Raw genomic sequence first — 10637 nt, 5'->3', positions numbered from 1 at the left:
GCCGCCCTCCCTCCCTCCGCCACCGCCGGTAGCGGCTGCCCCGGGTCCGCTCAGCGCCGGGCGCCGGGAGAGCGGCGCTGCCCCGGGGCGGCCGCGCGGCGTTGGGGGTGCCGCGTCCCGGCGGTTCTGCCCCGAGCGCGGGGCTCCGGCAACCGCAGGGAAAGGGTGTTTTGGGGAGGGTGTTTTGAGACGGGCCGGGAAATGCGAGTGAGTGCCGGGCGGACGGCAGGGCGCCGCGGTCACTGCGGGGCGGATAACGGGATGCGAGCGGGGCCGGTGAGCGCGGCGCCGAGCCGGGCGGAGGTCCGCGCGTGGCGATGGCATCGGGGCATCGCAGCTCCCCCTCCCTTTGTCGCCGCACTGTTTGCCTTGGCTCTGCACTGCGAGTTATAAATAAAAACTGCTCACCCAGAGCGCGTGAGTCACCGTCCTCCCTGCAGGGATAACTGCGTCGAAACACGAGCCGGGCGTGTGAGAAGCGAGCGCGTGGCTCGGTTAACCTCATCCCGTTGGCTTTGGGATGAGCACTGGCCCCGAGTGGGGCAGCGTGGGCTGCAGGGTGCCCAGTGCCTTGGATGGGCCCCGTGCGGCCTGATCTCGTTTGGGGCAGGTGATGGGGCTGGGGGCTTTAATGTCCCTTCCAACACAGGCCACTCTATGACTCCATGATTCTGTGAACATCCCTGTCCTGCTCCACAGCCCACGTCTCCCTCAGGCTGATGTGGCTCAGAGCAGCCATATCCCAGCGTCACCTCCTGTCATGCTCTAGGTTGAAGGGAAAGGAATCCTGGCCACACTTTGCCCCTGCACAGCCAGCTCTCAGCTGCCCTCTTTTGTGTCTGACCCTGCCCATGGCATCCCTTGCTGGTGACTCCAACACAGTGCTTGTGGTGCCCAGGTACTGCATCCTCCTGCTGTGCTAGCATCCCCATGAGTTGGGGAGAGGGATGCTCTGTGCCCCTCATTTTACCCCTGGGATCAGGAGCAGGAAGAGGTAGCGGATGGGTGACAGCTGGCTGGGGGATTTACTGAGGGCATTACTTAATGCTGTGAGTAAATGGAGAAACAGTAGCTAATTCAGGAGGCCATAATCCTCTTCCTCCCCCAGGGACGGAGGGTGTGCCAGTCACGCAGATGCCAGTGCCCCAGGGATGAGCCCCCAGCCTCTCCCTGGGTGTGCTGTGAGCTGCAGCCATTCCCAGACCGTGGGCGATGTGCAAGAGGTGGGGAGGAGGGTCTGGCTACATCCCTCCTGCCCCAAGCAGCTGCACTGGCATCAGTGCCCAGCTGGCTGCACAGCACCAGGGCTTGTCCCCTAGCCTGCCAGGAGCTGCCTGGGCTCCCAGGGAAGGGGACAGGCTGGGCGGATCTTCGGTGGGGCCACCCTGAACCTGTGCACCTTGGAACAAAGTCCCAGACTTTGCTCAGGCCACAGACACAGGGCACCCATGGACGACAGGGCACCCAGCTCCCCACTGCAAAATGAGGGTGCTCTGCAGCAACCCAGCACCCTGCAGGACTCTCCCAGCTCCCTGCATCCTCGGGGGCTGCTCTCTGTCATCCAGAGGCTGAGCAGTTCCCCAGGGCAGGAGCTCCGCATCGTGCTGCTGGGGCTGGACAATGCAGGCAAGACCACGCTGCTGAAGCGCCTGGCATCTGAGGAGGTCAGCACCATCACTCCCACCCAGGTACAGGCTGCTCTGAAGCACGCGCAGTGGGAGGGCAATGGGTCTTGTCTTTCTTCCCCTGGGGTGATGCCAGAGTTTGCTTCCCCGCACAGGGGTTCAATGTCAAGAGCGTCCACTCGCATGGCTTCAAGCTGAACATCTGGGACATTGGCGGGCAGCGCGCCGTCCGACCTTACTGGAGGAAGTACCTGGGCAGCACTGACCTTCTGGTGAGCCAGGGGCCATGCCCTAGCAGAGCCCTGCAGCAAGCAGAGGGCTGTGTGATGTGTGAGGAGGGACTGCCTGCTGTTCCTTTTGTCCCCCCTGGCAGATTTATGTCATCGACAGTGCAGACCAGAAGCGCTTCGAGGAGACAGGGCAGGTATGAACGGTCTGGGCAAGGGGCAGTGGTGAGGTCCTGGGCACAGAAGTGGGGAACAAGGCTGTTTTTATGTGGGCTTTCCCCATGGAGGTTGAGTTGTTCCCCAACCTGTGTGGGAAGGGCTCATGACCAGGGCCTCAGCATGCAGATCTGTCCCACCCCACAGCAGACCTGCCCCAAGCAGCTCTGCCCACCCTACCCTAGTTGGGGATGATGCCCCAGGGACATCTGACACAGGGTTCCTTGTCTCTGATACGGCCACGTAAGAAAGCCATTTGCTCAGGTAGTGAATTGGGAGATGTAAAAGCTGGAAAGCAAAGCAAAGAATGGAAGGTGAGACAGTGTCAGCTGAGGCCGTGCTGACATCAGACTCTGCCAGGAACACAGGCGTGGGCACCAGACAGTGTGGGCTGTTAGCAGCTGCCCTTTGCCCAAGGTGCTCTGGGTGCCAGGAGCGTTCTGTCTCTCAGGCACTGCTGAGTGCGGCTCCAGTTCTCCTCAGGGCAGATGTAGCTTCAAGGGTTCCCATCTCCCCCTTGGATTGTAGAGACCTCACGGCAAATTGAGACTCACCAGCGCGGAGTCCAGAGAGGAACACAGCTCTGTGGGAGCAGCAGCATTCCTGGGAAGGGGTTCTCTCTTGGCAGGAGCTGGCGGAGCTCACTGAGGAGGAATCTCTGATGGGGGTCCCACTGCTCGTATTTGCCAACAAGCAGGACCTGGTGACAGCAGCACCTGCAGCTGAGATCGCAGAAGGGCTGAGCCTCCACACCTACCGGGACCGAGAATGGCAGATCCAGGCCTGCTCAGCCCTGTCTGGAGAAGGCGTGCAGGTACAGAGCGAGCGGCTGCCAGCACTGCGGGTGTGTAGCAGCAGGCTGTGCTCATACCTCTCTTCCCCTCAGGATGGAATGAACTGGATTTCCAAGCAGATCATGAGCAGGAAGAAGTGAGAGCTGCAAAGTGACAGAGCTGCAGGTCACTAAGCCACAGCCAACCTCTCCTTCAGTCCCCACATACCCTGAAGGCCTGACCAGGCCCTGAGCCTTCAACTCATGCTCTGAGGGGTTTCCACACAGTTGTTCACCACTCATCCTCCCTTCTCTCCTCATCTTCTGGGCCTCCACGTACCCTGGGTCCTCCCCGGCAGAGAGAAGCAGGGCCCACAGCATTACAGCCTCTCACATCTCCCAGACGGGCACCGCTGCACCAGCGGGCACAGCCCATACACAGTGCGGGACGTGGCAGTGAGGATGTGGATCAGCGATGAGACGCAGCGTGCTAACGCAATGCGGGGACACTGTGCTGGGCCGGCAGCACGGGCACTCAATAAAGCAGCCGCTGAGCTCCGCACTGACCCCGCCGCCCGTCTGTGCTGCGCTTCTCTGTCCTTCGCGCGGCACCGCACGCGACACCCGCCGCCATCTTGTGAGGCGTTACCGTGGCAACGGGCTGCCGGAGGGCGGGGCGGGTCACGTGCCCCGCGGACGGCACGAGGCGGAGCGGACTGCGGCTCCCAACACACCTCGCGCTCGGGAGGCGCTATGCTGCCGCTCCCGGGTTCGGACTGCCGCACGGCGGAAGTTGCAGCCTCGCTGGTCCCGCCCCCACCCCTCCCATAGGCGGGCGGGAGTGACGTCACCCCGCGGGGGCGGGGGCGCAGCGGTCTGGAGGCCCGTGATTGGCAGAGAGGGCCGCCGCTGCGGAGTGGGCGCGGCGCGGCGGAAGGCGGAAACGGAGGATGGCGGCAGGCGCGCAGCTGGCGGCCATCGCGCTGTTGCTGCTGGCGGGGGTCGGCCCACGGCTGGCCCCCGCCGAGCTTACGGATGGCAACAGCGAGCACCTGAAGCGCGAGCACTCGCTGATGAAGCCGTACCAGGGTGAGCGCGGGGCGCGGCGGGTGGGGGCCGGGGCCTGGCCGGGGCTGCGCGTTGAACCACGCTCTCTGCACTCGTCGCAGGTGCAGGCTCCGCCGCGATGCCGCTGTGGGACTTCCAGGGCAGCACCATGGTTACCAGCCAGTACGTCCGTCTGACGCCTGATGAACGCAGCCGGGAGGGCTCCATCTGGAACCGCGTGGTGAGCCCTGGGGTGGGCGGCTGGCGGACCTTTCCCCGTGCCGGGCTGACACCGAGTCTGTTCCGCAGCCCTGCTTTCTGAAGGACTGGGAGCTGCACGTCCACTTCAAGATCCACGGCGCTGGCAAGAAGAATCTGCACGGGGATGGCCTGGCCCTGTGGTACACGCAGGAGCGCCTCGTGCCAGGTAGGTGGCAGCCCAGAACGGCGGCCGTATCCTGGGCTGCATGAAAGGAAGTGTGGTCAGTAGGGTGAGAGAAGTAGTCCTGCCCTTCTGCTCTGTGCAGGTGAGACCTCACCTGGAGTACTGCGTCCAGGTTTGGAGCCCTCAGCACAGGAGAGATGTGGACCTGTCAGAGTGCCACTGGAGGAGGACCACAAAATTGATCCAGGGGATGGAATGCCTCCCCTGTGAGGACAGTCTGGGAAAGCTGGGGCTGTTCAGCCTGGAGAAAAGAAGGCTCTGGGGAGACCTGACAGCAGCCCTTCAGTATCTAAAGGGGGTCATAAGAAAGAAAAGGACAGTCTCTTTAACAGGGTCTGTTGTGTTAGGACAAGGAGAAATGGTTTCAGACTGAAAGAGGGGAGATTGAGAGTGGATATAAGAAGGAGTTTTACACAAAGCATGGTGAGGCATTGGCACAGCTTGCCCAGAGAGGTGATGTGTGCCCTGTCCCTGGAGGCACGAGAGGGGTTGGAGTAGATAACTTTTAAGGGTCCTTTCCAACTCAAACAATCCTATGACTCTGGGTGTTCAGCATGAGCTCCATGCACAACCTGGGTTCAGCAGTGCTTGCACGTGTGCTGGGACAGCCTTAGAGCTAGCTCTCTGCAGAGCAGGTTTTGAGCTCCCTTTGGCCACCCCAGCTTAGAGACGAGTGTTCTGCTCTGTCCATCCTGACCTGTGAGCCTGCAGCAATGCTCCAGATGAGCAGTGCTTCTCAGTGGCAATTGTGTTTTTCCCCTGGGGGCTGTGTGCAGTCTGCATGAGCAGGCCTGGTGCTGTGTCTGCTGTTCTAGTGCAGATTCTGCCTCATTGGGCTATGCTTTGAGGTGAGGTAGGGCTGTGCTGCTTGTGCCAGCTGGAAGGAGTCTCAGTGTCAAAGACCTACAAACCAGGGCTTCAGGATGAAGGTACAGAACAGAGCCATCCGTTTACTGTGTTCTGCCCTGTTCCAGGTCCTGTTTTTGGCAGCAGGGACAATTTTCATGGGCTGGCTATTTTCCTCGATACGTATCCCAATGATGAAGCAACAGAGGTGAGTAGTTCAGGGAGCTCGCTCAGTGCTCAGGAGGCTGCTTCCTTGTGGCTTTGTGCTGCAAGTGCTTCATACCTCATAGACTGAGGAAAACTTTCTTTATGCAAGAACAGATTACTGTTCTTCCTGTCCTGTGAGCTGGTAAAGAGCAGAGGATGTATGTGCATTAATGGGGACAGGAAGGTGCTTGCTCCATGTCATGGTGTTGACTGCTCCTTTGCTCCCAGGGCCTTTCCCCTGCTTCTGATAAGACAGTAGACACTGAATGTGAAATCTATCTGAAAATATATTAATCCCAGGTGTCATTTCCTGGACTTCTCTGACCGTCTCACATTGTTTCTGGCCTTATTCTCCATCTCCAGCCTGTTTTTCTAAAAGAGAAACTCCTGTGCTGGCTTTCTTCTCCAGAATTCCCTACAGCGGTTGTGATCCTTCTGTCCTGCTTCATGTTTGTGGATCTCATTATGACATGGTTAGACAATGTGACAGCATTAGTGAGGTCTGTTGCCCCAACCACTTGGTGACACTTCAGTCGTAAATACATGGGAAGTGACCCTATCCACTTGTGTTGATGTTCAGTGAGTTGCTAATTGTTGCCTCCAGCTGCTCCTTACAGCACACATCACACTACTGACTACAGAATCTTGGATGTGGCTTTGCTGCTCATGTGCTGTTGCTGCCCAGTTTCTGTGCTGTTTGTAGGCTTCTGTCTCGCTCCAATTAATATCTTACAGCTTCTCACTGGATCTTGTGCATTCTCTGCAAGTTACTCTGTTGGGCACTGTCCCACTGTCATGAGCCTCCGCTGCTGTGTAAGCCCGTGAGGGGTCTTAATGCAGATGATCAGATAAGGCAACTCTGCTTTAGGCAGAACAAGCTCTCGCTCATTCTAGGGCCAGCTTTACGTAGGAAAGGAGCTTTGATTTAATAGTTGAGCTCTTTGTACTCACTTTGTTGCCATGCAGTTGCCTTGCTGTTGTTCTGGTCTCACTGAGGTTTCTGAGCAGACAGGGGAAGTTGGCTCTCGGGTCTGCAGCTGAAAGGCTGCTTCAGACTGAAGGCACTAATGCTCTCCCTGCAGCGTGTGTTCCCCTACATCTCTGCCATGGTGAACAACGGCTCCCTGACTTACGACCACAGTAAGGATGGGCGCTGGACGGAGCTGGCAGGATGCACTGCTGAGATTCGGAACCAGAATCATGACACTTTCCTGGCAGTTCGGTACTCCCGAGGTCGCCTGACGGTGAGATGTGCAGGGAGCCTTGTTCCTTCTGCAGGGCACCTCGTGCACGTACAGCAGGGTGGTACTGATGGGTGGGTGGTGCTGTGGCAGTGTGTGGTTTGCCACATTCGATCTCCTGCTCCTCTGGTTCCGAAAGAAGTGCTGGCTGGGCAGAGGGGCAGCCAGTGTTCTTGGTGTGACTCCCCTGGTCCTACAGGTGATGACAGACGTAGAAGACAAGAACGAATGGAAGAACTGCATTGACATTGCAGGGGTACAGCTGCCCACTGGCTACTTTTTTGGTGCTTCTGCAGGCACTGGAGACTTATCTGGTGAGTGGGCTTTGCTTGCAGGATTATGTGCTGCTTGGTGCTTGGAGTATAATGCTATGGATGCAGTAGATGGTGGCTTCTTGTTCATGGGGCTTTTGAAACTGTATTGAATCGGGACACGTGGCCTGAGAAAGGAGGCACGTAAAAGCATCTCAAATTATACCTGGGATGTGAGGGTTGCTTGAGAGGGAAGGAGGCCTGCACCTGGCAGAGCACAGAGCTGGGGATGCCAGTGTGGGCATTTCTCAAGGCTTCTGACAGTCCTCAGTGCTGACGGTTGCTTCCTAGACAATCATGACATTATTTCAATGAAGCTATTCCAGCTCATGGTGGAGCATCCCCTGGAAGATGACACTGTTGACTGGACAAAGATTGAGCCTAGCGTCAGTCTCCTTAAATCTCCCAAAGGTGAGTGTCTGGGCTTCCCAAACCTTCGGTGAAGTACTTGGATCTTGGGGCTGGGCACCTAAAAACCTGGAAAAATCTGCCACAGTGTGCCTGCCACGAGGCAGGTGCCTGTGTTATGCATTGGTTATGCATTGGCGTTTAGTGGTTGCTGCCAGCAGTAGCAGCAGAGTGCATTTTGTGGGGAAAATGTCCATCTATCACTTGAGCGCTTGATCTCCCTGTTCTCAGCAGTGCTCCAGCACTGGTTTTTCCAGCAGCTTCCTGCTCAGCAGCAGGGCAGAGTTAGAGCTGAGATTCCCCCACTCTGAGGCATTGGTGGAGGTGAGGCTTGGTGAGTCTCTTGCTTCTCCTTGCAGACAATGTGGACGACCCGACGGGGAATTTCCGCAGCGGGCCCCTGACAGGCTGGAAGGTGTTCCTGCTCCTGCTGTGCGCGCTGCTGGGCATCATTGTGTGTGCTGTGGTGGGAGCTGTGGTCTTCCAGAAACGCCAGGAGCGGAACAAGCGTTTTTACTGATGGAAGAACCGGGCTGCGGTGCCCGACCCGTTCCTTTTCTATGGGGAGCTGTACAAACTGTGGTTTCTAAAAGCTGTTTCCGAGAAATACAAGAAGTATTTTCTTAACTGTCCCTGTGGCTGTAATCCTGCAGGACGCTTGCTGTCTAGCGGGCTGGACTTGGTGGGGGGGGGGGGGGGGGGAGGGGGGGGGAGGGAATGTTTTTAATTAGAGCCCACACCTGCTGCAGAGGCACTGCTCACCCCGAGAGCCGCGGTGCTTCCTCTGGGCACCCCCAGGACCCGCTGTGCTGCCCGGGGCGGTGGGTATGAATGTAGGGGTTGTTGGGGCTGGGGCTGTGAGTGGGGCATTAAAGGACTGACACCATCCGCGGCTCTGCCTGTGTCTGGGGCTCTGCTGGGGAGGGGTCGGGCGGAAGGCGGGGGGGGGGGTTGGGGGCTGAGCTGCGTGAGGGAAACGGAGAATGGGAGGGGAGGAAGGGGGGGAGAATGGGTCCTAGCAGGGGAGGTAGCGGGCACGGGGAGGGTCCCGGCACGGTTCCGCCCCCGCCAGGCGGAAGGAGCGGAGCGGAACGCCGGTGCCGTGGTTTTGTTTCCGGGGGAACGGCAAGGCACGGCCAGCGTGTCCCGGCGGCGGGACCGGGGTCCGCCATGGGGCCGGGCCGCCGGAGAGCCGCGCTGCGCCTGCGGGGCGGCGGGTGAGCGGGAGCGGCGCGGGGGGGGAGGGGGGAGGAAAGATGGGAAGGCGCCCTGCTGACCGCCCGCTGTGCTCCAGCTCCCCGCAGCTCCTGGGTCTCCTAGCCGGCAAGTTCTCCATCTTCCAGCTCTTCTTCCTCGCGCTGCTGCTTGGCTTCGCCTCGCTGCTCTGGTTGCAGCTCAGCTGCTCGGGCGAAGCGGCTCCCCTTGGGCGCGGGGCCCCCCGGCCGCCCTGCCTGCCCGAACCCCCCGCCCCGCCGGCCGACGACCCTTCGTGGGGGCCGCACCGCCTGGCAGTGCTCGTGCCCTTCCGCGAGCGCTTCGAGGAGCTGCTGGCCTTCGTACCCTACATGCACCGCTTCCTCAGCAAGAAGAGGATCCGGCACCACATCCTGGTGCTCAACCAGGTGGACCACTTCAGGTACGGGAGCTGCAAAGCCAGGGGATGCCGTGCGGTGCGCATGCAGAGGGCGGCGACTCGAACCCGGTTCCACTGCAGGTTTAACAGAGCGTCGCTGATCAACGTGGGCTTCCTGGAGAGCGGCAATGACACGGACTACATCGCCATGCACGACGTCGACCTGCTGCCCCTCAACGAGCAGCTGGATTATGGCTTCCCCGAGGCCGGGCCCTTCCACGTGGCATCCCCAGAGCTGCACCCGCTGTACCACTACAAAACCTACGTGGGAGGGATCCTGCTGCTCACCAAGCAGCATTATGAGATGGTGAGCTTAACCCCCCTCCTGCTTTGCGGTTGGGTGTACAATGAAATCTTGGTGTGTGTGTGTTGTGCCCCACGCTTTGAAAGACAGAGAAGCAATCTGTGGTTTGAGCTGATGGCGCAGTGCAGGCTGCAGCCGTGCTCGGGGCTGGGGGTGGTGGTGGTGTTTGGCTGCTGCAGGAGAGCAGTGCGGTGCCGCTCTTGTTGCAGTGCAATGGCATGTCCAACCGCTTCTGGGGCTGGGGACGGGAGGACGACGAGTTTTATCGACGCATCAAAGGAGCTGGTCTCCAGGTGAGTGTGCTTGGGGGCCTCCTTGGCTGAAGATGCTCTTCTTCTCATCCCCCTTTCTGTCCCCTGCTGTAGCCACCAGGGCTGGCACGAGGGCAGGTGGCTTTCCCACATGCAGGCAGGCTTTCAGGAGCTGTATGGAAGCGTTTTTCTCCTCCCAGGTTCACCGTCCCTCTGGAATCACAACTGGGTATGAGACATTCCAGCACCTTCATGATCCAGCCTGGAGGAAGAGAGACCAGAAGCGCATTGCTGCACAGAAGCAGGTGAGCTGTGAGAGATGCGGGCTGTGATTGCCACGTGCCCCGAGCCCTTCCCTGCCCACTCTGCTCTCTATCTCAGCACCAGATGCTTTGCCCTGAATGCTCTTTCTTCTCAGGAGCAGTTTAAGGTGGATCGGGAGGGAGGTCTGAACAACGTGAGATACCGGATTGAGTCACGGACTGCTCTGACTGTGGCAGGAGCCCCCTGCACTGTCCTTAACATCTTGTTGGACTGCGACATGAGTGAGACACCGTGGTGCACGTTTGGCTGAGCTGTGTCTCACATGTCAGCATGTGCTGTGCTCATGTCAAGACGCCAGGGCTGCGCCGAGCTGCTTGGAACGAGGCAGTTTTGCAGCAGGCCAGCACAGTGCTGCTGGCAGGACCCAGAGGAGCAGAAAGGGCTGAGTGCTTGAATTTGCTGGGATCAGCAGAAGAGGCCAAGAGCAGGACTCCATGGCATTGCTGTGAGTGGTGCTGCTGTCTCCCAGGGCAGGTGCAGGAGGCGTTTTTCCTGTGCTGGGTACGGCTGAGCTGCCACCCAGTTCAGAGGACAATAAAGAACTATCAAGGCATCTGCTCGCAGTGACTCGGAGATCTGCTGCAGGCAGCCACAGGGAACAGAAGCAGGAGCAGCCTGTGGGAGGCAGCAGATGCACTGCCACTGTTTGCTGGGAGACTATCCTGGGGCAGGAGGTAGGGAGTGGGGGAGAACATCCCTGCCTGGCTGCTGGGAAGGCACCTGGGGCACTCCAGCTTGGATCCAGGAGTGGGGATGCCAGAAAGGTCTCTCTGCCCCTTG

The 10637-nt window shown here is 59.3% G+C and overlaps 3 protein-coding genes across 6 annotated transcripts; all 3 read left to right on the top strand.

Annotated features, from left to right (window-relative positions):
- Positions 1 to 252: 252 nt before the first annotated feature.
- On the top strand, positions 253 to 3302 carry LOC125700328 (ADP-ribosylation factor-like protein 3). Of its 4 annotated transcripts, XM_048960854.1 has the most exons (6): positions 253 to 1688; positions 1781 to 1897; positions 1999 to 2049; positions 2697 to 2882; positions 2955 to 3027; positions 3200 to 3302. In XM_048960854.1, exons 1-5 carry the CDS (start codon positions 1449 to 1451, stop codon positions 3000 to 3002), a joined length of 642 nt encoding a protein of 213 aa, XP_048816811.1. In that variant the 5' UTR covers positions 253 to 1448; the 3' UTR covers positions 3003 to 3027; positions 3200 to 3302. The 4 variants fall into 4 exon arrangements, with proteins under 4 accessions (XP_048816811.1, XP_048816810.1, XP_048816809.1 ...); XM_048960853.1 differs by lacking the exon at positions 3200 to 3302 and having other exon boundaries at positions 2955 to 3183; XM_048960852.1 differs by lacking the exon at positions 3200 to 3302 and having other exon boundaries at positions 2697 to 3183.
- A 447-nt stretch (positions 3303 to 3749) lies between these two features.
- Positions 3750 to 7977, top strand: LMAN2 (lectin, mannose binding 2). The gene is made up of 8 exons (XM_048960850.1): positions 3750 to 3929; positions 4010 to 4128; positions 4197 to 4314; positions 5307 to 5386; positions 6468 to 6629; positions 6826 to 6940; positions 7229 to 7348; positions 7705 to 7977. The coding sequence occupies exons 1-8, from the start codon at positions 3791 to 3793 to the stop codon at positions 7863 to 7865; spliced, it is 1014 nt and encodes a 337-aa protein (XP_048816807.1). The 5' UTR covers positions 3750 to 3790; the 3' UTR covers positions 7866 to 7977.
- Positions 7978 to 8469: 492 nt separating this feature from the next.
- B4GALT7 (beta-1,4-galactosyltransferase 7) lies at positions 8470 to 10410 on the top strand. The gene is made up of 6 exons (XM_048960505.1): positions 8470 to 8562; positions 8640 to 8981; positions 9060 to 9285; positions 9492 to 9575; positions 9734 to 9838; positions 9952 to 10410. Exons 1-6 carry the CDS (start codon positions 8516 to 8518, stop codon positions 10105 to 10107), a joined length of 960 nt encoding a protein of 319 aa, XP_048816462.1. The 5' UTR covers positions 8470 to 8515; the 3' UTR covers positions 10108 to 10410.
- Positions 10411 to 10637: the final 227 nt, after the last annotated feature.

This window comes from Lagopus muta, chromosome 14 (genome assembly GCF_023343835.1).
Source record: "Lagopus muta isolate bLagMut1 chromosome 14, bLagMut1 primary, whole genome shotgun sequence".
NCBI lineage: Eukaryota > Metazoa > Chordata > Aves > Galliformes > Phasianidae > Lagopus > Lagopus muta.
This window is presented reverse-complemented; position numbering and strand designations above follow the sequence as displayed.

Excerpts from the sequence above, each read along its gene's own strand:
- B4GALT7 (XM_048960505.1), top strand. The coding sequence starts at position 8,516 with ATGGGGCCGGGCCGCCGGAGAGCCGCGCTGCGCCTGCGGGGCGGCGG. Across the intron at positions 8,563-8,639 it reads CTGCGCCTGCGGGGCGGCGG|CTCCCCGCAGCTCCTGGGTC; the intron begins GTGAGCGGGAGC and ends GCTGTGCTCCAG. Across the intron at positions 9,839-9,951 it reads GCATTGCTGCACAGAAGCAG|GAGCAGTTTAAGGTGGATCG; the intron begins GTGAGCTGTGAG and ends CTTTCTTCTCAG.
- LMAN2 (XM_048960850.1), top strand. The coding sequence starts at position 3,791 with ATGGCGGCAGGCGCGCAGCTGGCGGCCATCGCGCTGTTGCTGCTGGCG. Across the intron at positions 4,129-4,196 it reads GCTCCATCTGGAACCGCGTG|CCCTGCTTTCTGAAGGACTG; the intron begins GTGAGCCCTGGG and ends TCTGTTCCGCAG. Across the intron at positions 5,387-6,467 it reads CCAATGATGAAGCAACAGAG|CGTGTGTTCCCCTACATCTC; the intron begins GTGAGTAGTTCA and ends CTCTCCCTGCAG.
- LOC125700328 (XM_048960851.1), top strand. The coding sequence starts at position 1,449 with ATGGACGACAGGGCACCCAGCTCCCCACTGCAAAATGAGGGTGCTCTG. Across the intron at positions 1,689-1,780 it reads GCACCATCACTCCCACCCAG|GGGTTCAATGTCAAGAGCGT; the intron begins GTACAGGCTGCT and ends TTCCCCGCACAG.